At 43.6% G+C, this 25,566-nt stretch overlaps 1 protein-coding gene across 1 annotated transcript in view; it reads left to right on the top strand.

The window, feature by feature from the left end:
- The window catches only part of Chrna7 (cholinergic receptor, nicotinic, alpha 7 (neuronal)), an 85,097-nt gene that overhangs the window by 50,029 nt on the left and 9,502 nt on the right, over window positions 1-25,566 (top strand). Inside the window, exon 5 of the mRNA XM_013012004.1 lies at window positions 22,913-22,992. Coding sequence (XP_012867458.1) covers window positions 22,913-22,992 — 80 coding nt within the window. The remainder of the gene's footprint in view (window positions 1-22,912; window positions 22,993-25,566) is intronic.

Consider the following 25,566-nt stretch of genomic DNA (forward strand, 5'->3'; position numbering starts at 1 on the left):
CCTGGCAGTAACAGGTGACCACCTCGAGCTTCTGTGGGCTTCTTTGCTTTTGGATGCTTGGTCCTGTAATGGTAGTAGTAGTAGTAATAATAATAATAATAAATATATTCTTTTTTGTAGTAGTGGGTTTGAACTCAAGGCTCTGCAGGTATTATATTGTCTGAAAGAGCTTTCGGTCCTCTTTGCTCAGGTTGTTGTTGAGATAGGATCTCGCTTGGATCATGATCCCCCTATTTCAGCTTTTTAGTGTAGCTTGGATAGCAGATACAAACCACTATATCCATCTTTCTTTTTTCCTGTTGAAATACAATATGAACTCTTTGTGTCTAGACTGGCCTTGGAGATTCTTGATCTTCCTGATCACAGCCTCCCAAATAGCCAGTATTATAGAAGTCAGTCACCACCCTGGTCTAGAAATCGGTTTGGATGAGCACCGTTGAGAAGCAACATGGAGTGTGAACCACCCCTTTCGCAGACTGTGCAAAAGCTAGGCTACCTTTGCACACTGGCAGGTTGCTATCTTTCCTGTGAACCTGAAGATGACACAGTGTGTGCCGGACAACGTGGGGGAGAATTCTGCAGGCTCCAGCCCGGAAAGAGCTCTCAATCTCGCTCATTAGTGAGGTGCCAGTGAAACAGAACTTCAAATCATCGCCCCAGGGTCTTAGGTTTAGTGTAGTTAGATTACTTGGGTAGTGGATCTGGGAAGCACTATTAGAAGAAGGGGAAGTGAGAAAGAGAGGAAGGAATCCAATATAAAGCCCAATGAAAAGCAAACAAGAACCCTAGGGCACATTTCCTGTGGGATTTGTGTGTGGGATTTCCTGGAGGAAGTGGGGGTGGGGAAGTTCCCCTCTAGCACATGGCCACAGGGTGAGAATTACCGCCAAAAGCTCTGTCCGGCCTGCTTGTCGCATGGACCCAGGATCCTCAGTGGAGGCTCGTGTTTGGGCCTTGGCTAGGGCAAGGACCATTGTTGACATGGCTTTCCCACAGCTTAGATGATCCAAGCCATTGCATCATGTTCAAGTCCTTCACACCTGTGCACCTTGGACAAACCAACTTCACTTTCAGCAGGGTGCCAGACGGGCGGTTGGACTTGATACACACTGGAGTGTTCTCAGCCAGAGGAGAAACATGCAGGCAGGTAGGAAAACTAATGGATGGTGTGTGTGTGTGTGTGTGTGTGTGTGTGTGTCCTGGGCTTGAAGTCAGGGCCTGGGTGCTGCTCCTGAGCTTTATTTTGCACAAGCTTAGCACTTCACTTGAGCCACAGCTTCACTTCTGGCTTTTTGCTGATTAATTGGAGATAAGAAGAGTCTTGTGGACTTTAGGGCTCAAATCATGATCCTCAGGTCTCAGCCTCCTGAGTAGCTAGGATGTAGACAGGTGTGAGTCACCAGTGCTGTGCCAGGCTTGCATCTTAGTTGGGGCCACCTATTCCTCCTCCATGGGCTGTGATCTATTCCCTGAGGTACCACACGTGTCCCCAGGTATGTGTGGAATGGCATCTTAAGGACCACTTAGATTGGCTTTGTCATAGTTGATAGCTACAGTACCATGGTATCTGAGGACCAGACCAGGTGTGCTGCTGCTGTTCAGTGGTCCTAATAACTGAGATCTTGGGGAGTCTGAGAGGAGGGCTGAATACTGATGGGGGTTGTTTGGGGATGTGACATGGAATTTCCAGGTAACAGTGACAGTTTCCCTGCTGCTAATCTCAGAGAAGGCGGCGCTAGCCTTGTCTTGCTAGTGTATCTGTTCTCTGGTATTCAATCCGACCTAATCTTTGGGGAGGCTGTTGCTAAATAACATGGGTGGAAGCACGGGGAGCGGCAGCTTGTTTGTCAGACGAGAGCGGAGCCAGACAATCTATGTTTGCATCTCCAAAAAAAAAAAAATCATCCCCGGAATGAAGAACGGTCCAGCTCAGCCTCACCCGCAGTTCTCCGCGGCTGGTCCTATTTGGTTTTCATTTGTTCAACCAATATTGAAGGAAGGGATCCCACACTGTTGTTATACACAGTTATCAGATCCGAGGATACAACCGTGAACAAGGCAGACCATACACCCTGACCCGGAGAAAGAGAGACGGAGACAGCATGGGCAAGGTTATAATAGGTACTTCCAGAGGGGTGGGAGGGATGATGGCAGCTGAGGGCCCTGAGGGCCAATGCCAGGTGAGGAGAGAGGCCCAGTGGCAATTCCTGTAGAATCAGGAAGTGGGTATTTTTGCCAGGAAAAGCAGCCAGGGCAGAGGACTGACAAGAATACATGTGAGAGACTCGGAAAGGCAAAAAGAAGAGGCCACAGAGGCAGCTGGGTGTCTCTGCTCTGCTAAGCCTGTGACCCCTTGATGGTGACCATTGTGTAGTAGACTCAGCCCATGGAGAGTCTTAAAACTATTTTTCACCTCTGTAAGTTCAGGAAAAAGTGCTAGCAGAGCAAATAATTCTAGTCCATCAAGAAACACCTGGGTGGTGTCTGGTGGAAACATTCCTCTGAAAACAGATCAAATCAGCCTTCCTGGCTGTGCCTAAGTGTGCCTTTCTAGATGTTTCTTAGATTGGTTTTGAGCCCATGCTAGTCTCTTATTAATGGATGAGTTCTCTCTTTAGATACATGTCCGTTTTATGTTTGTGCAAGTATCATGGTTTTATCTTTAAGAAAATGTGTCATATTTTGATCATCTTGAGGCCGGAACGTGTTTACCTAGATCTGCTCTGGGGTCAGAAGGTATCTGTGGGTTACAAAGGGAATTAGGGTAGGGGCCACAGCCAGTGGTCAGGGAGAAGATCAGAGAGAGGACAGAGCATCAGGACCAAGTCTTGGTACCTTGGCTTTGGGCAGTGAGGGGGAAGGGAGAGGCTCTAGTGCTTCTCTGGTTCTTTCTCTTGATTCCTCATTTCTTCTTCCTTTCATTTCTCTCTTGTTTTGTATGATGATCAAAACACTTATTTTACTAGGTGCTGGTGGCTCAGGCCTGTAATCCTAGCTACTCAGGAAGCTGAGATCTGAGAATCGTGCTTCAAGGCCAGCCAGGGCAGGAAAACCCAGGAGACTCTCATCTCCAATAAACTACTCAGAAAAAGCCAGAATAGGCACTGTGGCTCAAGTGGTAGAACACTACCCTGGAGTGAAAAGAAGCTCAGGAATAGCACCTAGGCTCTGAGTTCAAACCCCAGGTTCAGCACAGACATACACACACAGACACACACACACACACACACATATTTATATTCTCCTTTTAACTTGCCATCAACCAGTTCCTATCAGATGATGGATCTAGAAACTATTCTCCATTCTTCTTTGCTTGTATACTCACTCCTCCAAACCCATGGCAGTGCGTGCATTTTGCTTTCATTATTCTTTCTCATATCTAAGTAACATGAAAAGGGGGTGGGAGGAGGGAAGAAATGAGAGAAGGAGAAAGGGTAAAGGAATCTGTGTCATCGGCCCCCACTGTAAACCCAGCCATCCACACATGTCTGTAATCCTAGCTACTAAGGAGGCTGAGATCTGAGGAGCCAGGTTTGAAGCCAGCCTGTCTGTCTGCCTGCCTGCCTGCCTGTCTGTCTGTCTGTCTCTCTGCTCTGACTTCTGAACTCTTGGCCACTCTGCCTGCCTCAGTCTTCAAAGGTGAGCTTGTCTCTTCTGGATATTATTCTCCTAGTGGCTCACTTTCGTTCATCACCTTCCTTTTCTTCGACTGAATCCCTTGCTGGCTGTTGCCAGTCTGGGAACACTGCTTCCAGGGGACTTAGATTGTGACAACTCCCAACATGTGCAAGAATGTGAGCGGTATTTCCAGCAGAGGACCAGATGCAGCCAGAGGTGGAGGTTCCCAGGGATGTCTTTGCATCTGAAGGGGGGTGGGGTGGGGAACAGCACCAGGCTAGCTTCATTCACACAAGTGGCATCAGGCCAGACCACAGAGCAACTCCCTACAGCCCCCTTTCCCTCCCCCTGCAGCCTGAGGGCTATAAAACCCACTGTGCCAATAACACAACGATCAGAGATGAGCTTATTGATCTTGTGGCATTCAACACAGAGCCAAACAGAATCTTAAGGGTCGGTGTCATAAATATGTGGGACAGGAATTCAATGGGAAATTTGGCCATCGTCAGGAGCTCCCCGAAAGTGAGGGTATGGGAAACACACGGTAAGATTAAAGTCAGCCAGCTCCATCTTTCCCTGAACCTGCTGCGGGAGCTCCTGGGGGTATAGAGTTGTTTTGCTGTTGCTTGAGGTAGCAGAGCCCACACAGCCCTTCTGGCTCAGCAGCTGGTAGAGAACAGATAAGGTTATAGTCCTGTAGTTGACAATGCCTGCCCATGTTACAGCCCCACTGCCAGTTTGCTGCCACTATAGCTTCCTCCTTTAGTTCTTTTTTGTCTGTTTGTTTATTAGTGTATTCATTCACATACAAGGTGATCATTCATCTGTGTCTATAAGGTTGCCAGTCGTACTTTAGTGGTCAGGGCTTTTGATGATGGAGTTTTGTGGGCCCTGTGACCTCGTTTGAGAATTTAGTACTTGTTTGCTTTGGGGGCTGGAGAAAGACTGTAGTTATACAACCTCTATACATAGAAGTCATGTTTACAAATGCCCCCCAATTGGTTGCCTCTATTATAATTCTTTGGAATGGTGACATTCTGATTGGTGAGTCCCACAGCATCCTGACTGGTTGTTAACTGCTGTGTGTGCTGAATGTTGACCGTGTGTATTTGCTCTGAGCATGCATAGTCTTCATATGTGGTTTTCTAAAGACTGGCTGCATGTTTTCATTTTAGTAAGCTTGGAATGACATACAGTAATTTGAATATTTGGTAAGAAAAAAATCATTCAAAAAAGCATTCTGCTAGTAAAAGGAGTAAAACCTCAAGATTTGGCAAGATGAGAGCTTTAGTCATCTTTGGGGGACTTTCTCCCGAATGCACTTTAAGCAAAGCATAGTGTGTTCCTTTTCCATGTGCAGAATAAAACTTGCTCACTGGAACAAATGAGAAAGATGATTTGTCTGCCCATGTTGGAACCTTGAGCGGTAGAATACATAAGAAAGAACGTTGTTCCATATCAGGTAGCGCAGTAGACTAACCCGTTTCATGTTGAGATTCATAAGGATAGACAAATCTGACCGTCATTTTGAGAAGACTACCAACATGAGACTACTCCTTGAGTTCCTGTGGCAGAAATCCCTCTCGTATCTCTGTCTCAACCTTTCCTCCCCCAAGACGGTGGGTCTTTATACCCTGGGCTGCACTCTGATTAGTTGCCTCTATTATACTTGTTTCAAATGGTGACATTCTGATTGGTGGGTCCCACAGCATTCTGATTGGTTTCTTTTTGCAAATTCTTTCTCTCCTCAGTGTCCTATTCCCTCGGAAAGGGCAGGGACAAGGATGTTTTGTTTCAACTTGCAAGGCCAAGATGCTCTCCAGAGATCCTGGGTCCTAGCCTGGATCCTGGATCTGTGCTTATCAGCTATCTGCATGAGAGGAAGCCATATACAATTTGTGGATGAGGCATTAGAAGGGAATACCTCTCCTTGTCTTCAAACTTCAGTGACACAGAGTACAGACTCAAGCGGAATATGCTCTATAGTGTGCCTCAAAACTTCAGAGAAACTGAAGCATTGATTATACACTTGGGCTGGTGCAGGGTATTCTACTCATCTAGCTCAGACACTTTTGCCGGGGGTGGGTGGGGGGCTTAGTGTAAGAACCTGCACTTTTAAGAGGCATCTATAGGCAGTAAGTAATCACTTTTCCCTGAGTGCTGCCATCTGATTTGATATTGTGATCTGGTCTGACTCCTCCAAGCACACAAGTGAGGAAAATTGCTTTTGCGAGGAAATGGCTTGTTTGCTCAGGACCGAGGTTGGACAACAACACCTCATACTTTGCCCTGCCCTTGACAGCCACTTTGTAAGTGTCACAGAGACATGGTACAGAGCAGAAGGGGACAGACAGGTATCAGGGGTATAACAACTTAGATTTGGAAGAGACTGGCTCTGAGAGTTTTGCAACATGGGTTGGATCAGTCCAGGTGTTTGCCTGGGGTCCTGTAATAACTGTTCATTGGGGCTCTTATTTCTAGTTTTAGGAGTGACTTGGTTTTGACTGTTGGTGGTGGCACTTACTTGTAATTTCAGCTGTTTAGGAGGTAGGGATAGCAGGTTCACTTGAGCCCAAGCATTGAAGGCCAGCCTGGGGATCATAGAAAGACCTTGTCACCAATGAACCAAGCAAGCAAGCAAGTAACCAATCCATGATTTGGTTTAGACTATAATTGATGTGGCTTCCTTCCTTTAGGTCAGGCAATCTGTCTTGGTAGAATTGTCAGATTAAGGCCTGGGGACCAAGTAAATCAGGCCAGGCCATGGACTTTGGGAAGATCTGGGGGCAGATAATCCTGGAAGGGACCACGTGTGGCAGACCCACAACACATCTGCTCTTAATTCAAGGGAGCAGGTGAAGCTGTGGGGGTGTGTGGCCAGAGGTGAATGTAATCAAAGGAGTTTACATCAGCCTAGACAGATGTTTTCTCTGAGAATCTACTCTGACTCTGGCCTGAATCATGCATGCTGGGGTACTGTGAAGCTTTAGGACATTTGGGTGTAAGGTTTCTATTCCTCCCAGAAGCCAGAGAGCTTTTTGGGAGAAACCTGGCATGCTAGGTCTACCTAGGTTCTACCACTGAACTGCACCCCGATCCCTGAAGACGTTTGAGGTCCAATTCATGTGGAAAGAAGACTTTTCAGAGCCTCTCTCTGTTTGCCATAGGCAGAACCTCTGTGGAATGAGTGATTAGGTCATGAAGGTGGAACTGTTGACAGGAAGAGACACAAAATCTTGTTGCTTCCTCGTGTCTTGGCTAAGTGAGAACATGATAAGATGGTATCTACAAACCAAAAGCAGAATCAGACACTGGATCTGCCAGGGCGTTGGTTTTTGTTTTGTTTTGGGGTTGTATTTGGGGGAGAGCAGTTACCATCAACAGAACTGTAAGAGATGAAAGATTTGTTGTACAATCTTCCTGGTTGATAGTTTTCTATTACACCGGCTGAAAATGATTGATAGGTAATGTGGTGGCCAATCTTGATTGTCAACTTGACTAGGTTGAGAAATGCCTGCAAAAATGCTAAAGTATCTAGCTCTATCATCTCTATCACCTTTATGGCCTCTATTGTCCCTATCTGTCATTTTTATCTCTATCATCTCTATCTATAGTATATATCATCTCCCTATCTCTATATTAATATATATCTATGGATATATCATCTCTCTGCCTCTCTCTCTATATATATATACATATATATCATCCCTATCTATCCATCTCAATCAATATCTATATAATCTATAAACATAGCTAGGCATTGGAAGCTCCCACCTCTAATCCAAGATACTCGAGAGGCTGTGGAGCTTTCCCGTCATCCCAGGCAGGAAAGTCTGTGAGATTCTTTTTTTTGGGGGGGGGGTCCTGTCATGGGGCCTGAACTCTGGGCCTGGGCGCTGTCCTCAGCTCTTCAGCTCAAGGCTAGCGCTCTATCACTTGAGCCACAGCGCCACTTCTGGCTTTTTTTCTTTTTGCTTATGTGGTGCTGAGGAATCGAACCCAGGGCCTCAGGCATGCAAGGTAAGCGCCACCTTCCCAGCCCCTGTGAGATTCTTATCTGCAATAAACTACTCAGAAAAAGCGAGATGTGGTCCTGTGGTTCAATTGGTAGAGTTCTAGCCTTAAGCAAAAGAAGCTCAGGGACAGAGCCCAGATCCAGAGTTCAAGAACCAGGATCAGAAAAAGAAATCTACACACACACACACACACACACACACACACACACACACACACACGTTTATCATATCTATGTGTATTTATACAATCTCTGGGCTTAATGGTGAAAGCCACCCCTAGTCAAACATAAGAGTTTTGGGGCTGGGATGTAGCACAGTGGCACAGTGCTTGCTTAGCAAGTACAATGTCCTGGGTTCAATCCCCATAAAATACAAACATATACCATTAAAATAAGAGCTTTAAATTTTATAAAGAAGAGGCAATGGTATTACTTTTGGCTGAAGAGTCGGCTAATAAACCTTGAACTAATAGAAGGTTTAAGCAAAGACCACATATGAGCTGAGAATCTCTGCAGAGGGCAATGGGAAGAAAGGATCTCATCTACTGCAATGCCCAGCTGGGCTCCCAACTTCCCAGTTTTATGCAGGGGAAGGAGGCCAGGGAGAGCCTAGCAGGTGAGCTAGGTTCTGCACCAAGTACAAGGATGGAGAGAGGGCCCTTGGCTTGGCATTCATCATTTACTTGCAGGCTGCTCAAGGGTTTCTCAGATTCAACTTTTGGAGCCTTGTCAACCTTGTGGGTACTTGAGAGACGAATGTTCTCCCTGACTCTGCTGACATCATTAAGGACTTCCCAAGCTCTTCTTAGCAACGTAGGCCTCCATCTCTGCCTCCTCTCACAGGGTCTGAGAGGGCAGGTGCAGACCATAAAGTGCCCGTAATCTGCCACCTGCAAGTGGTCCCCTTGGATCAAACTTTGAAAGATTCTGCCCTGCTGGGCATGAATACTAGCCTGCACTCCTTTAATTAGGTGGAAACTGGGAAGAATTTGGTGTCTGGAAGCTGTGAATTTCAGCCCAAGGACTAACCTCAATTATATTCTTGTCTCCCTCCTGCTGTCCTGAGAAAACCAACTGAATGATGAATGGGGTCTGCACCACAGGACTTTTGGCTAAAAAACGATAGAGACCTTGACTTTTAAACCATCCGAGTGCTTATTCCAAGCACTTAACTAGCGGATACTTCTCATTTTGCCTATGGTTGCATCCATAATAGACGACTCTAATGAATTATTACAGGATTCCATATGCATTTTTAGTTGGTAGGGGAGATGTGTGCTGCCTCTGACAGAGCAATGTTCTTAAAGAAGCAGAAGATGGATAGTCTCTACTTTATATGGTCTTTTGAAAGGCCAGCAGTATGAACCAGTTTGGGCAACTCATGGCTTGCTGGAGACCCATAGCTGATGCCATCTGGCTTTGAAGGTTGTGATTCTTTCTGATCTCATCAGAAGGGTATGGATATCATCATACTCTGTATTGTGGATTTGTGGACCTCACTTGTTATGAAATCTTACTTAGCTTCAGAGTGAAGACAGGGCAAAAATGACTTCATAGTGTTACTGCATTTTATATATTAGTATTATTGTTCTGTAGTTGTACATAGGGGTTTCAATTCAGCATGTCCATTTATGAGTATGAAATACCTCGATCAGTGACACCCCTTTCATAATTCCCTTCCCCACCACCCAAATAAGGATTTGGCTGGGTACCAGTAGCTCACACCTGTCATTCCAGTTTCTCAGGAGGCTGAGATCTGAGGATCATCATTCAAAGCCAGCCCAACAGAAATGTTCATGAAACCCTTTATCTCCAATTAATCACGAAAAACCAAACCAAAAGAATTGGAGCTGTGGAAGGCAGAAATGGAGCTGTGGATACCAGAAGCAGAACTGTGACTCCAGTGGTAGATACAGCACCCGCCTTGAGCACAAAAGCCAAGAGACAGAGCTAAGACCCCGTGGCCATGTGTGTGGCCAAGTCAAATGACTGAATTTCTGAAACTCACGAATCAACTAACTTTCATAGTGATTTTTTGTTTTGACCCCCAGAAACATTTTCATGAGCATTTATTCCCTGGTCCTTTTCATAATGATGTTATAGCCCATTAAGATATTTTTTCTGTCTCTCCATTGTTGGATTGTTATGGTCTGAATATAAGCTATCTCCTCCATCCACCCACACACACAGGCTCAACTCTTGGTCTCTAGCTGCTAGCGCTATTTTAGGAGTTGCTGGAGATTTATCTAGCTGGGCGAAGTAGGTCACTCAGGGAGGGTCCCAGGGAATCGTATCTTTCTCCTGGGCAGCTTTCTGTCATTCTTTCTGTTTCCTGCTCTATCATGGGGTGAATGGCTCTTTTCAGGTATGTTTCTTCCTGCCTGAATGTGCTACATGGGGTTAAGAAACCATGGACTGGAAGTATGAGTGAAATAAATCCTTCCTCCCTTAACATGGCTTCTATCAGGTGTTCACAGCAGTGAAGACACAGCTAACACATGGATGATGGGCAAGTGTGTAATATGAATTTATTCTTGTTGGGACTACGATTTGAACTCGGACGAGGTCCGGTGCTTGCTTAGGCAAGCGCTCTACCAGTGGAGCTTGGTCTCCAACCCTTTTTGTTTTGGTTATTTTTTCAGATAAAATCTCTTGTTTTTGCCTGAAGCTGACTTTGCACTGAGATCCTTGTACATTTACTTCCCAGGTAGCCGAGATTATAGGCCTGTGGTACCATGTCTAGCTTAATATTTATACTATTTTATAACTTTATCTTGAAATTTTTATACATCATATGAAATTGAAAAATATGCACAGGGAAGCACATGTTCTTATACCTCCTGGTATTTTTTTTTGTGCTGTTCTAGGGCTGGAACTCAGGGCCTGGGTACTATCACTGAGTTTCTTTTGCTCACAGTTAGCACCCTACCATTTGAGCCACAGCTCTACTTCTTTTTTTTTTTTTTTGGTAGTTTTAATGGAGATAAGAGACTCCCTAACCTTCCTGCCTGCACTGGCTTTGAACCTTGATTCTTGGATCTCAGCCTCCTGAGTAACTAGGATAAGTGTGAGCCACCAGTGTCTAGCATTCAGTGGTAACTTTTTAATTAATTCTGGTATGATACCAAAACCAAGAAAACTAATATTGGTATGGTCCATAGATCTCAGATTCCGCCAGTTTTATGTAGATGCACTTGGCCGTCTGTGTATAATTCTGTGTAATGCCATGGTCCTTGTAGATCCATGCAGCCTCCACTACTATTTTAAGACCTAATTATTTGTTTCATCCTGTATAAAGCTAGCACACTACCCTTTAAAACTGTGCCCTTTGTTACTCTAGCCCAAGAAAACACTAATAAATGTCTCCTTTGTGTAATTATGCCCTTTTCAGAATATTGAATATGGGGACACAGTTGACTACTTTTATTTTTAATTCTTGTTTGTTTATGGTTGGTTATTGGGTTTGAACTCATGGCCTGGGCACTGTCCCTGCGCTTTTTGCTCAAGACTAGTGCTCTACCACTTTGCACCACAGCTCCATTTTGGGTTTTATGGTAGTTTGTTGCAGATAAGAGTCTTATGGACATTTCTGCCCCAGCTGGCTTTGAACTGCAATCCTTAGATCTCAGCCTCCTGAGTGTCTAGGATTATAGGAGTGAACCCCCAACCTCCAGCTTCTTTGGCTACTTTTAGAGCCTAACTAAGTAGTGGTCTATGATAGGGATTTACTGCAGTAAATCATCCATTCGCCCATTAAGAGCCGCTTAGAATACTATTACAAATATCCTGACTGCAAACATTCTTACAGATGTGTGTGTATGTGTGTGTGTGAACACAAGTTTTCATTTCTCTGGCTACATGTCATAAGAATGCATTTTCTAGGTTGAATAAGTAATAGCTTCTTGGTTTTATGAGAAAATGGCATTCCCTTTTCCAGGGTGTTTGTGTAAATTACTGTGCTCTCTTCCCCCACATACACACACAACTTTCTCTGCAGCCTTACCAGGATTTGCTCCAGTTCCTACTGTTTTTTTTTCATTGTAGCCACAGGGTATAGGTGTGTGGTGATTATCTATGGCCCACAGTTTCTCATTTCTCAAACCGCTAATGATGTCCAGTGTCTTTTGTTTTTTGTTTGCTGTTTGTGTTTCTGCTTTAATGAAGTATCTGCTCAGGACTCTCATGCACTTTGCTGTTTGAATTGTCATAGGCTTTGTTTGTTGTTTGCTTTTAGCACTGAGATTGTGCTTTCAGCTTTGTTAGATTATGTTTTATACATGTAGGTCTTGGGTTGTGTGCAGTTATGGTCTTCTGGCAGCTTGTTATTTCATTTCCTTAAGAGGATATTAATGGAGTAAAATCACTTTTTTTCTGATGTGATTTTAATAAAAGTCCAATACATCTGTCATCTATCTATCTATCTATCTATCTATCCATCCATCCCTATCTCTAGCTATCTACCATTTATCACCAATTGATCACCTTATCTATCCATCATCTATCTCTATTTGTATAGCTATCATCTATTGGCAGTACTTAAGTTTGAAGTCAGGGCTTCATGCTTAGCAGGCACATACTCTACTGTGTTAGCCACATGTTCACTTCTAGTACATCAGATTATGTTTTTGATGTCATGCCTAAAGACCTTGATCTAAGTCCCAAGTATTTCCACCATCTTTAAAAATTGTGTAGTTTAGCCAGGCACTGGTGGCTCACACCTGTAATCCTAGCTGCTCAGAAGGCTGAGATCTGAAGATCATGGTTCAAAGCCAGCCCGGGCAGGAAAGTTCATGAGACTCTTATCTCCAATTAACCACCAGAAGACCAGAAGTGGTGCTGTGGCTCAAGTGGTAGAATGCTTTCCTGGAGCTGAAGAGCTGAGGGAGAGCATCTGGGCCCAGAGTTCAAGCCCCACTAACAATAAAAAAAATTGTATAGTTTTAAATTTTATATTTGAATTTGTTGTTCATTATAAGTCCATAATTGTCACTTATTGAGCAATATGTGGGGTGTAAATCAAGGATTCTCTTTCTCTCTATAAATTTCCAAATGTCTGAAGTCCATTAATTAAAGGGCTGTATTTTTCTCTGAATTGCTACATGTCTTTGGCAAAAAGTGTGGGTCTATTTTTAGCTTTTTTTGTCTGTGTGTGCCTATACTATTGTACTTCATTTGTTTTAGCTCTGTAGTAAAGCTTAGCATTGAAAGTAATGCCCCCCTCCACTTTGTGTGTGTGTGTGTGTGTGTGTGTGTGTGTGTTTGTGTGTGTGTATGCCACTACTGGGGCTTGAACTCAAGGCATGGCCATTGTCCATTAGCTTTCTTGCTCAATGCTGGAATTCTTTATCACTTGAGCCACAGCTCTAGTTCCAGCTTTTTTTTGGTGGCTAATTGGAATTTTAAAAAAATATGTCATCGACTTTCCTACCCAGACTGGCTTTGGACTGTGATCCTTAAATCTTAGCCTCCTGAGTAGCTAGGATCACAGCTATGAGCCACTGGTAGCCCGTTGTCATTGTTTTTATTTTTATTTTTAACAGTTGTGTTTGTTTCAGTTCTTTTGTCCAGTCTATAAATCTCCTCTGGGCTTTTGATAGAAAGGTTATAAAAGCCAATATCAATTTGGGGATAATTGACACCTTTACTGTGCGGTCTTCCATTCCGTGATACAGGCAGCTCACTCTCTTTTAAGTCTCCCGTGATTACTAGCATTTTTTACTTTGAAGCAATAAGTTCTGTCCATCTTGCCATATTTGTGTTAGATTGCTTCCTTCCTTTTCAGAGCGGTAGTAAACATCGCGTTTCAGTTTCCACATGTTTATTGCTTGTATAAAGGCACACGAGTTTAAGTGTTGGTATTTTATTTTCTGATGTTGGTGTATGAAGTTTTTATTTTTGTCTTCAGTGAGGATTTTCCACATAAACTATCACGTCATCTGACATGGTGTATTTCCTTTCAGAAATACATGCCTTTTATGTTACTTCTTGCCTAGTATTTCCAGTGAGTGTTTATATAATATTTATCTTGTTTAATATGGGTTGTCTTTGTGGTGGTGGTGAAGTAGTGCTCTCGATATCTGCTTTTTTTTTTCTTTTTTGGCTTCTTTGGCAGCGGGAGGGCAAAAATAAGGCACGGGGAAGAAAGATGAACAAATGCAACCATAATATCAAGTTATACATGATGTGGAAAACAAACTATGCAGCTGTGGGCAGGGATGGTGGGGGATACAACTGAGGAGAAAGAAGTTGCATTGTCCCAGAGAGAAATGAACGTGTCCCCTGAATTGTGAAAACTCACCCTCTCTGTATACAACTTAATAATAACAATAAAATTATATTAAAAATCTCAGGAGAGGTACAAGGACTTGAACTCAAAAGCCTCATGCTTCTAGGCAGGTGCTCTACTGCTGAGCCATCCCTCTAGCCTTTTTTGTGCTCTTTGTTTAGGAAGTGCTAAGGGTTTGATCTAAGAGCCTGGTGCTTGTGAGACTGAGTCAGGCTCACAGCCCTGTTTTTTGCTGGATATGTTTAGAATTGGGGGGAGGGTGCCTCCCTTCCTTCCCGCATTTGACATGAGCTTTGGTCTGCTTATTGCAGGGTTGTCTTTCCTGCTGCGGGTCACAGGTACAGCCACTAGCTTAGCTTCCCTCTGAACTGAGATCCTCCCAGACTCAGCCTCCCACATCAATAAGCAGGATGCCAGGCACTTGCCAGATCTTTCAGATCCAGGTTGAAAAAAGGAAACCAGGTTTGGCTTACAGCCAACATGACCCTTTTCATCTCAACCTGCAGTTTACCTAGAATTATAGGTGTGAGTCACTGATATCCAGCAGGTAGTTCCTTTTTTCCTTTTTCTTTTTCTTTTTTGTCGGTCATGGGGCTTGAACTCTGGGTGCTCTTCCTTAGCTCTTCAGCTCAAGGCAAGTGCTCTACTGCTTGACAGCACTACTTCCAGTTTTGTAGTGGTTTATTGGAGATAAAGAGTCTCGTGGACTTTCCTGTCCAGGCTGGCTTTGTTTTTTGGGTTTTTTTGTTTGTTTTTTTTGTCGGTCGTGGGGCTTGAACTCTGGACCTGGGCACTGTCCCCAGCTCTTCAGCTCAAGGCGAGTGCTCTACCACTTGAGCTACAGGCCACTTCCGGTTTTCTGGTGGTTTATTGGGGATAAGAGTTTCACGGACTTTCCTGCCCGGGCTGGCTTTGCACCATGATCCTCAGATCTCAGCCTCCTGAGTAGCTAGGATGACAGGCATGAGCCACCAGTGCCCAGTCCCCAGGCTGGCTTTGAACCATGATCCTCAGATCTCAGCCTCCTGAGTAGCTAGGATGACAGGCATGAGCCACCGGTGGCTGGCCCTTTTCTTCTTTTTGACTTACAGATTATTCCTAAACTTGGTAGTTTCTAAGTATTTGTAGGTTTCCTTCTTGTCTTCTTGCTACTCATAGTTAGTTGAATACCCTGTCCTATATTACACGTTGTATGATTTCACTTTTTAAACATTTCATGAGGTTTGTTATGCCTCAAGATATAATATACATACATACATATACATATATATATATGTATATATCAAGAGAGAGAGAGAGAGAGTATTTTGGTCTATACTCCTGAGATAATTGGGGGAAAAATGTTATTCCTGCATCAGTGGCCAGTTTTCTAAGTGCCAATTAAATCCTATTGGTTGATGGTGTGTTAAATTCTCCTATATCCTTAGTGGCTTCCTGTCTAGTTTAGTTGTCCTGACATCAGTTACCAAGAGAAAGGTGTTGAAGTCTTCGAATATAATTGTGCATTTGTCTTGGTATTATTATTATTTTTTCATTCCTGTCAGCTTTTGGTGTATGCGTTCTGCAGCTTCCTTGCTAGAAAAGCCTCTTTGATTGCTGTGTCTTCTCCATGCCTTAAGCTTTTATCACCATGTAAATTTACATCTGTCCCTCATAATTTTCTTTGCTCGCAGGTCTACTTAATTTGATATTCATGCAGTCATTCTTGGTTTTTTTTGAATAATATTTGCAGAATGTCAGTTTTCTCCCTTGCCATCCTGTGGGAATAGTTTAACATTATTTAGGATTCCTTTTTTGTTTTGATAGGTTTTTTTTTTGTATCAGTTCTGGGGCTCGAACTCAGGACCCAGGCACTGTCCCTGAGCTTTAGTGCTCAAGGCTAGCACTCTACCACACGATCCACAGCTTCATTTCTAGCTTTTTGTGGTTAATTGGGCATGAGTCTCATGGAATTTTCCTGTTTGGGCTAGCTTCGAACCACAAGGCTCAGATCTCAACCTGCTGAGTAGCTAGGATTACAGGTGTGAGCAACCTGTTTCTGGAAGGTTTTTATGGTGTTTTTGAGTCTGCTTCTTTGTTCATCTGTTGTAACTTTGCTGTAGGTATTCGATTTGACACTTAGCACCGTACTACAGCCTTGCTAATACCAACATCTTCCACCGATTCAAGTGTAGAAATGTTATCTTTTATTCCTTTCAAGAGCATCCCTAGCACATTTTTCCCCAAGTAATTTTGCTGGCAGCAAATTTTGTTAGTTTTTTTGCATATCAGAAAATGTTATGATAGTTCTTCATTTTTCCTGAAGGGTGTTTTCACTAGATACAGAATTCTGGGCTGATAGTTACTTGTTCTTAGGACTTAAATTTTTTTGTGTTCCAGCCAGCCTCAGTAGCTCATTCCTGTAATTCCAGCATTTAGGAGGCTGAAGCAAAAACAAAACAAATGGAGTTGGGAAGGACAGAAGAGAACTATGGAAGGGGTTATAGTGGTCAAGATGCATTGTATTCATAACCCAGTGTGTTGAATTAAAAGATACAACATAATGTAAAAATTGATAGAATAAATAGCATTAAAAAATCAGAAGAAGGCCAGAGATGGGCCATAGCTTAAGTGGTGAAGTGTTTGTTTGGTATGCAGAAGGCCCTGGGTTAAATCTCAAGTACCATAAAAAATTAAGAAGTAACTCACTTTGAACAACCTCCCTCAGAGTGAAAGGAAGATCACCAAACCAAATCAAATTTCAAAAAGTGAGAAAAGGATCAAATATAGTTTACAAGACATCTTTGAGAGAAAGGGGAAAAAATCAAAATAAATAGAATTGTGAAATAGAGACATCAAAATCCAAACCTCTGTGCAGGCCTAGGATGTCAGGTGAGACACAGAGGGAAAAGCAAAGGCAATTTCCTGAATGAGTCAGGCAAGGCTAACAAGATGGGAAACAGGAAATAATAAAGAGTCAACAACACGATGGCATCTAACACTTCTGTGGGGCCTCTAAGTGCCACATCCCATTCCAGATGCTTTGCCTGGCTGAACCACCTTCTGGGGAAGTACCATTGACAGATAAGGCAGTAGCTTCCTATCCACCTGCAAGACAGGTGATCCTACCTGTCCTGATTTACTAAGCATTGTGGAAGGCAATAAGAGAAAGAATGTAGAAGTGTTCAAGGAAAAGGTCGTTTAAAGAAACAAGTGGAAAAATCATATACATGATAAATTATTTATTACAGTGGGGCACTGGTGTCTTATATCTATAATCCTAGCTACTCAGGAAGCTGAGATCTGAGAACTGTGATTTGAAATCAGCCTGGGCAAACAAGTCTGTGAGACTCTTAGGTCCAATTAACCAGCATTGGAGTGATGAAGCTAACAGAGAGCATGAGGCTCTGAGTTCAAGCCCCCCTCCCACTAAGAATTTATTAAATTCTTATATGATAAGGAATCAAGCAGGTATTCTAGTCAGTTCAATGGAAAAGCCAAACCAGTACAAATTTATAGGGCACAAAGGGATGTGTAAATGGATACAAAACTTGTTTGTCTACAAGGGCAGCAAGTCAGCGTCCTGCCAATTAAATCACTCCCAGACAAGTCAGAATTTATCTGTCTGTCAATTCCTTGCAATCTTCAGGCGACTGCAAGTTAGCTTAGGCCACAAACAGGGTGACAGAAGTGAAGTTAGATCTGCGTGTGCATTGAAACAGTTTTCTCTACAGAAGCCATGTTTCAAAAATAATGGCTGAGAATTTAATAATACCGATGAAAAACATAAATCCTCAGATTTCAGGAGACACAACTCTGAGGGAAAATGTGAAATAAGAAAAGAACCAAAGAAATAATGTGCAAATAAAACTGCAAGATGCCCAGAGCCAAAGAGATACTGAACACAAATTGTCAACCTAGAATTTTGCCACTGGTGAAGCCATTCCTTACAAGACATTTTCAAGGAAAAAGAAAGACTAGTTTACCCTGAAAAGATTACAATAATATAAAGTGACCTCCCAGGGACTGGTAGCTCATGTCTCCAATCCTAACTACTCTAGAGGATGGTAGTTTAAGACAAGCCTGGTGGGGCTGGGAAGGTGGCTCAGTGGTAGAGTGCTTGCCTTGCATGCATGAGGCCTTGGGTTCAATTCCTCAGCACCACATAAGCAGAAAAAAACCCAGAAGTGGCGCTGTGGCTCAAGTGGTAGCACGCTAGCCTTGAGCTGAAGAGCTGAGGGACAGCACCCAGGCCCAGAGTTCAGACCCCACAGCTGGATCCCCCCACCAAAAAAAAAGACAAGCCTGGGAAGTAAAATTTGCTAGACTCCCATCTCCAAAATAACCAGCCAGAAAGCAAGGATGGAGGTGTGACTCAAATGGTAGAGCACCAGCTGTGAGCTAAAAAAGTGTTAGCCTGGTATTCTGAATTCAAGTCTCAATGTTTGCACAAAACGGGGGTGGGGAATCTTTTAAATAAAAAACTACCGTGTTGACAGATAAAGGATGTTTTAGAAAGAATTAAACACCCAGGAAGCAATTTAGAATACAATAAGGGAGACATACACAAAATCTATTAGTTCCAACAGGAGTTTGTAGCTACAGACAGGCACTTAACACATAGGGTCTTATGTATAGAAATGTGTGCCAGCAAGCTTAGAAATTTAGAGAATAGTATTTTCTATTTTAAAAAATAATAGAAAAGGTTGGGTGCTGGTGGCTTATTATGCCTGTAATCCTAGCTATTCAGGAGGCTGAAATCTGAAGATTGTGGTTCAAAACCAGCCTGGGCAGGAAAGTCTGTGAGACCCTTATCTCCAATAAACCCCCATCCTTGAAAAAAAAAGCCAGAAGTGGAGCTGTGACTTAAGTGGTAGAGTACTAGCCTTGAGAAAAGAAAAACAAAAGGCTTAAGGACAGCACCCAAGTTCTAAGTTCAAGGCCCAATACCGACATCAAAAACAAAACAAAACAAAAACTCTGCAGCTATATGTGTCTTCCAGTAGTTTAGGGATAGAAAAAAAAACATAGATCTGGCATTTGCAAATGAATACAGACAAAATTTAAATACCCAGGAAAACAGAGAGAAGAATGAAATGGATCCCAGTGCAGCCATCCCTGGCTTCGCAGTTAGCAGTCCTCAGCCAGCTACAAGACCTGGCATCGTGGAGAGCTTACAGCACAGTGGTAACTACTGGGCATGTGCAGAACTGCATTCATCATTGTAGCCACTTGAGTCCCTGAGTTGCTTTGGACACTGTTTCAGAGGGACTTCATTGATGCAAAGAAGGTCTGGCTGTTGCCACCTGCCACCCCATTGAGTACTAGGGTTGATTTGGTTAATCTGGCTGGCTTGCAGGTGTTACTTTCCTCCTTCCCTCTACTCCGTGTGTTCATGATCCTTCCCAAATCTTTGTGCCTGGTTGATGATGACAATTCTTTCCCCCTAGAAGAGAACTACTCCTAAGCCAAGGGTTAGAGAATAGTTTGTGCTCTTCAGGTAGAACCTGCAGCACGGGCCTCAGAGGGGTTGCATTTCCAGCCACGGAGAGCTGTGTTCAAATTCAGTGTTTTGCAACAGGGCCTCTTTTTACAAGCCAATCTGAGCACCTGCCTTCATGTTCTGAACAGAGAAAAGTAAGTATTAGTGCAAATTTGTCACCCAAGTTCACTTTATATGTTATTTGTTGATAAAAACGACAACAACAACAACCCAGCTTATCTAAGGAAGAAAGAATCGGAAAATTACCATCGTGAATATTGAGATTTGGATTTTTGATCACAATCGCACTGTGAGAATAGCAAGGATTTCAGAATACTGTTTGGATCAACAGTAGCCACAGAGCCACGGGCCTGACACTGGTGAGCTGTTGCTAATGGCAACAGCTCATCCTTTTTTTTTTTTTTTTAGCCCATTCCCCTGGAGAATTTCTTCAGTGAAATTGATCTGAATACCTACAAGAAGATCTTGTAGGGACTGCTTTATTTTTTTAATCTTTCAGAATTGTATCACTAATCTAACAGATGCTCATAGTATTCATTATGTATATGCCTAGAAAGCTGGGTCCCTGTGGCTTTCACTTGTATTCTAGGTACTTAAGAGGCTGTGAGATCTGAAGACTGAGGCTTGAAGCCAGCCTGGATAGGAAAGTCCATGGGACTCTTATCTCCAATTAACCAGCTCAAGTGATAGAGTGTTAACTTTGAGAGAAAAAGCGAATAGACAGTGTCCAGGCCCCGCATTCAAGCCACAGTACTGGCAAACAATAATAATAGTAATGTTTTAAAATACATCCTTAATCAAACCCATACCATGTTACAGCACATTTTTTCTCTCTCTTTCTTTCGCTTTCTCTGAATCCCTATTCTCTCTTGAGATCCCTAACTCTCTCTCTCTCCCTCTCTCTCTCATTTGGATCTCCCTTCCCTAGCCTTGGCTTAGATCATAGCCATGCCTTCTATCTCCAATTTAATCTAAGAGTTTATTTCTCCTTTCTTGGCTTTCACTCTCTACTTTCTGAAGCTTGTCAAGGTCATCTATGTGGGAAACAGACTCTGAAGCCTTGTGTGCCTGACAATGCCTTTCTTTGCCTTCATGCTTGAATAGTTTCTTTTCTGCTGTATGAATTCTCTTTGTGTTTCTTTGGAGATTTCTCTCTCCCTTTCAGCCTCCCCATTGTCTCCTGGCGGAGCTTCTGTTAGTGGCTGAGCTCTGCGGCAGCTCTTGTCATTTGTGCTGTGTGTGTGTCATTTCTGTCCCATTTGTTGTCCGTGGTGCTTATCAGCCCAACTTCCCCTCATTTATCGGGGAATTATTTCATCAGTCATGGCTTTAATTCCCATATTCCTCTCCATTTTTCTAATTGTCATATTCTCTTGAATCTGGAGGGGAGGATATTACTTTTGTGAGAAGTCATTTTTCATTCTTTTCATCGGTAGTTGCTATTTGGATCTTTTGGGGGGAAAAATATGTCTAGCCAGGCACCGGTAGCTCACACTTATAATGCTAGCTCATCTGAGGATTAAGGTTCGAAGCTGTCCCGGGCTGGAAAGTGCATGAGACTCTTATTTCCAATTAACCACTAAAACACCAGAAGTGGAGCTGTGGCTCAACAGTTCTAGCCTTGAACAAAAATATCTCAGAGATGGCACCCAGGCCCTGAGTTCAAGCCCCAGGACTGGCACCAAAAAAATATGTATCTTTGATTATATATCTCATGGTAGTGATTGATCACTAATCTCTGGTGATTCTGAGGATCTCAGGCAGAGAATGGGGTTTTTTAGTTATCTGCTATGAATAGTGAGATTTGACTGGCTGTCTAGCTTCTTGTGGGATTGCTTGATTTTATTTGCATGTAGAGCTATCTTAAAGATAATCAGGATTTGTTTTTCTATTTGTTTGTTTGTTTGTGTGCCAGCACTGTAACTTGAACTCAGGGCTGGTGGCTGTCCTTTTAGCTTTTCACTCAAGGCTGGTGCTGTATCACTTCAGTCACTGTTCCACTTCTGTCTTTTTTGGTGATTAATTGGAGAAAAGTGTGTCTCAGATTTATCTGCTTGGGCTGGCTTTGAACTATGATCTTCAGATCTCAGCCTCCTGACTAGCTAGGATTATAGGTGTAAGGCAATAGTGTGAGCCAGCGTGCAGGATTGGTTTTAATTAGGTATATGGGCAGACCTACAGAGAGGAAAGTGTATCATTAAGGAGCACATTTCTACTTGTCGTTTCCTAAAAGCAAGAAACAGAACACACCATGAAGCAGGGGGGCTTGGCGGAAGTACTCGTGATCAGGAGGCTGAAAGGATTTATAATAATTCCAGGATTTTTCTTGTGGTTTCCCTGGGATGGAACAGGGAAGGCTGGGTAAGACTGGAATCATGTCAGCAGGCTCTGGGTATGGGAGCTGCTCCCACATGTGCCTGGCTAGTGGGGCAGGTGAATTGTGGCCCTGAGTGTTAAGAGCCTGGTGGAAAAGCAGTTTAATTAGGGTGTGGGCTCTGGATGGATGGATTTGTTATTTGAAAGGCACTCCTGAAGGAGTTGTTGGCTGTCTCTAGGAATTGACAAATCCCAGGAGCACAGACTCTCACAGCAGATGTCAACAGATCAAACACAGAAAGTACATGTTGTGGTTAACACAGGCTGCCAGTGTTAATTGTTGCTTTTCCCTTCTAATCCCCTCTCCTCCAATTTCTTCTTTTCTCTCTCTCCCCCTCCTCCTCTCTCCCTTCCTTTTTCTCTCGCTTCTCTCCTCCTCCTCTCTCCCCTTCTCTCCCTTTTTCCCCCTGTGTCTTCTCCTTCTTTCTGTCCTCTCTCTCTTTCTCCCTCTTTCCCTCTCTCTCTCTCTCTCCCTCTTTTCTTTACCCAAGTTGTAACTCCTGGCTACAGGAGGTTCTCACCTAGGTACAGATGGAGCAGGCATCCATCTAAAACATCCTCAAATGAGTATCTTTGTATATACTTTTTGTATTATATACTCTGTATAATACAATACCTTTGTCTTCACTGACTGTGGGCCTGGATCCCCTCCGGGGCTTTGCTGGTACCCAGCTCCCTCCCTCCCTGTCCTGCAGCATCCATCAATCAGGATACCTCTGTCAAAAGTCCCAGCTAAGTGTGGAATGCCTTCAGGAGACTTGAAACAAGAGCTCTGAACACAGCAGGTTCAAATCTCTACCCTCTAGGGCTGGCAGGGTAGCCACGAGCCAATCTCTGCTCCTTATCTCTGGCAGAAATGGAGATACAATGGCATTTCTTTCACACTGATAGCTTACCAGTGGGCTTTTGGATAGGATCTTTGTTTTGTACACATAATGAACACCACCACAGCAAACTCTGCGCTGAGCAGACTTCCCAGGTAAGTCCCATTGGTAATTCCAGACCAGATATAAGGTTGTCTGGGTACAAGGATGGCCATGCCAAAAGCTGATGCTCTTCTTACTGGTGGCACAGCAGATCTAAGGGCCCCAAGAAACCCACAGCCTGACTCACGGAACCCTTTTCCTACTTCTAGTGCTGATGAACGGTTTGATGCCACCTTCCACACTAACGTCTTGGTGAATGCTTCCGGGCATTGTCAGTACCTCCCTCCAGGTAAGATCTACTTCCTGTTAGAAGCTTTCAAGGAAGTGTGTGTGTGTCATCTGGCCTGATGGCTGCTCACCCGTGCACAGTGCATCTCGCCCTTACCATGTCTTCCCCTCAAATGCCTTCAAATGTCTCCTCAAGTTGGACCGATTTCACTATCGCTTTGGTCTTAGAATCCTGGCTTTGGATGGTCTTTGCCAACATTTGTCATTTGTTCTTACTTTTCTGTCACCTGTGTGCTCCTTAAAGTCAACCCGGCAGATGAAACAAGTCTCCGTGAATAGGTGACTTCCAATTCTGCTTTTCACTTGTAAATGTGCTAACCGAGCCCTTTTTCTTCCATTTCAGTCCACAAGCCTGATCACCAGACCACTGGGTCCTCCATTTCTATCTACCATTTTCCTCCTGGCTATGCCTTAGTGTCTTGGTAGATCTTCAGGATCTGAGACATGGTGGGAGTTGGGCACCATGTTTTGGGTTCATACAATTCATGTGCAGATTAGAGAGGCATGGTCCTATGCTTTCAAAAAAGAGTTCATGAAGGGTTTGATCCTGGATGTGGGTTGACTCCTTCTCAACTTCCTGGTGGTTAAGAGCTTCCTGAACTTCACACACACACACACACACACACACACACACCCCATTTCTGTGGGTCTCACCAAGGCTCTGAACTACTCAGTGCCCAAATGAGGCCTGGAAAATTGCAGTTTCATGACTGAAGTGTGTGTTTTAGTATATGGATCTTAGTAGTTGGATATTCATTGTTTTTAAAATTCTCATTAAAAAAAATTTTTTTATTGGGCTGGGAAGGTGGCTCAGTGGTAGAGCACTTGCCTTGCATGCTTAAGGCCCTGGGTTCGATTCCTCAGCACCACATAAGCAGGAAAAAAAATAGCCAGAAGTGGCACTGTAGCTCTAGTGGTAGAGTGCTAGCCTTGAGCTGAAGAGCTGAGGGTCAGCACCCAGGCCCAGAGTTCAGGTCTCACGACCGGACCCCCTCAAAAAAAATTTTTGTTATCTTTAAGTAGTTGTACCAAGGGGTTTCAAGTCCACATGTCAGTGTGTGAGTGCAATGCGTGCATCTTGATCACTGTCACCCCTTGCATTGTTCTTCTCCAATAGTTGGATGTTAATACTTGAATTTTTTTCTGTTTTTGGATGGTGTGGAAGTTAAAAAAATTTTTTTTGCATATTCTTTTGAAGAATTAGCTTCCCCAGGGCCACTTCCTGCTCAGAAGAAATCTGTGTTACATTGCCTGTGTGTGTGTGCACCCGCATGCATGTGCACCCTCCCCCCCATCAATCTGTACCTTTATTCATACGTCCTCTCCCTTGCTCATCCCACAACAAAGCCGGCTTTGCCTTCTGCTTCCTTGTTTACTTGCTCTTCCTGTGAGCAGATGATAAGCCTCAGCAGACAGAATCTATGTGTGTTTACCTTAGAATTTATCACTCTTCAACAGCATGGGACGTGTGTGTCAATAAATGAATGAATAAGCGATTGCACCAGGCAAAGACAGTCCAGCCCGCTAATGGGAAGAGGGCCTCAGCCATGGTTTGCAGATTCCTGTGAACACATAAAGTCATAGCGTGAATCAGAATCACAGGACCTTATGGAGATACATAGTTGACTGTATTTCCCCACCATGGCGCTGAGGTGGGGGTCAGTGTTTGCAAGGGCCTCAGTCTCTTCACTTCAGCAGCAGAAATGTGCAGAAGGCCAGTTTACCTGTTCCACTCATGCCTGAAGCACCTGCAGCGTTTTTCCTGAGCAAGGAAGTACACCAGACACCAGAAAGGAGAATGGGCTTAAGGGTTTATCCAGTCTCCTTCTTGTGACCTAGAAAATCCATTTCTACCTTACTGGGGCCCACAGTGTCTTGTTTTTGCTTTTTATTTTCTTCTTGTTTTTAGTGAGAAGTCTTCCTTTCATCCAAGCATTCTCTCTTTGCCTTAACTATCATTTACCTACCACCTCCTACCTCCCTTTCAGATTCTCTTCCTAACCCCTTCATCCGTTTTTATCAATTGATCTAAGATTTTTTTCTTTTCGGTTTATATTCTTCACGTTTATTACTTACGGTCTGAAGACATTCATGGAAATGCAAGCTTATAGAGTCAATTCTTGGGCAGGAAAACCCTGAGAACATTCTCCTGCAACAGAGACTGTCACCATGTTTGGATTTTAAATGACGGTGAAGCTGTGGCTGAGCTTCTTTCCTAGGCATTTTGGAAGGAAGAGAGAGGAGAGAAGAAGGAAGGGGAAAAAAGGAAGGAAGGGGGAAAGGAAAGGAGGGAGGAAAGAAAGTATGAGGACAAGAAGGGGAAGAGAAGGAAAGGAGGGAAGGGAGGAAAGTAGGAGAGAGAAATAGAGAAATAGGAAGGGAGAGAGAGGAGGTGGGAGGGAGGACCCAGAAGGAGGAAAGAGGAAGGAGGGGGAGGGAGGAAGAAAGAAGGCGGGAATGGAAGAAGAAAGAGTGAGGGAGGAAAAAGGAAGAGAGAAATGCAGTTTGTTCTGGACAGGTGTGCCTTGGTTTGATGGGGCAGGATGGACCGGAGTCATTGCCACTTTGTGGGCTT

Source organism: Dipodomys ordii, unplaced genomic scaffold, assembly GCF_000151885.1.
Source record: "Dipodomys ordii isolate 6190 unplaced genomic scaffold, Dord_2.0 Scaffold15, whole genome shotgun sequence".
NCBI lineage: Eukaryota > Metazoa > Chordata > Mammalia > Rodentia > Heteromyidae > Dipodomys > Dipodomys ordii.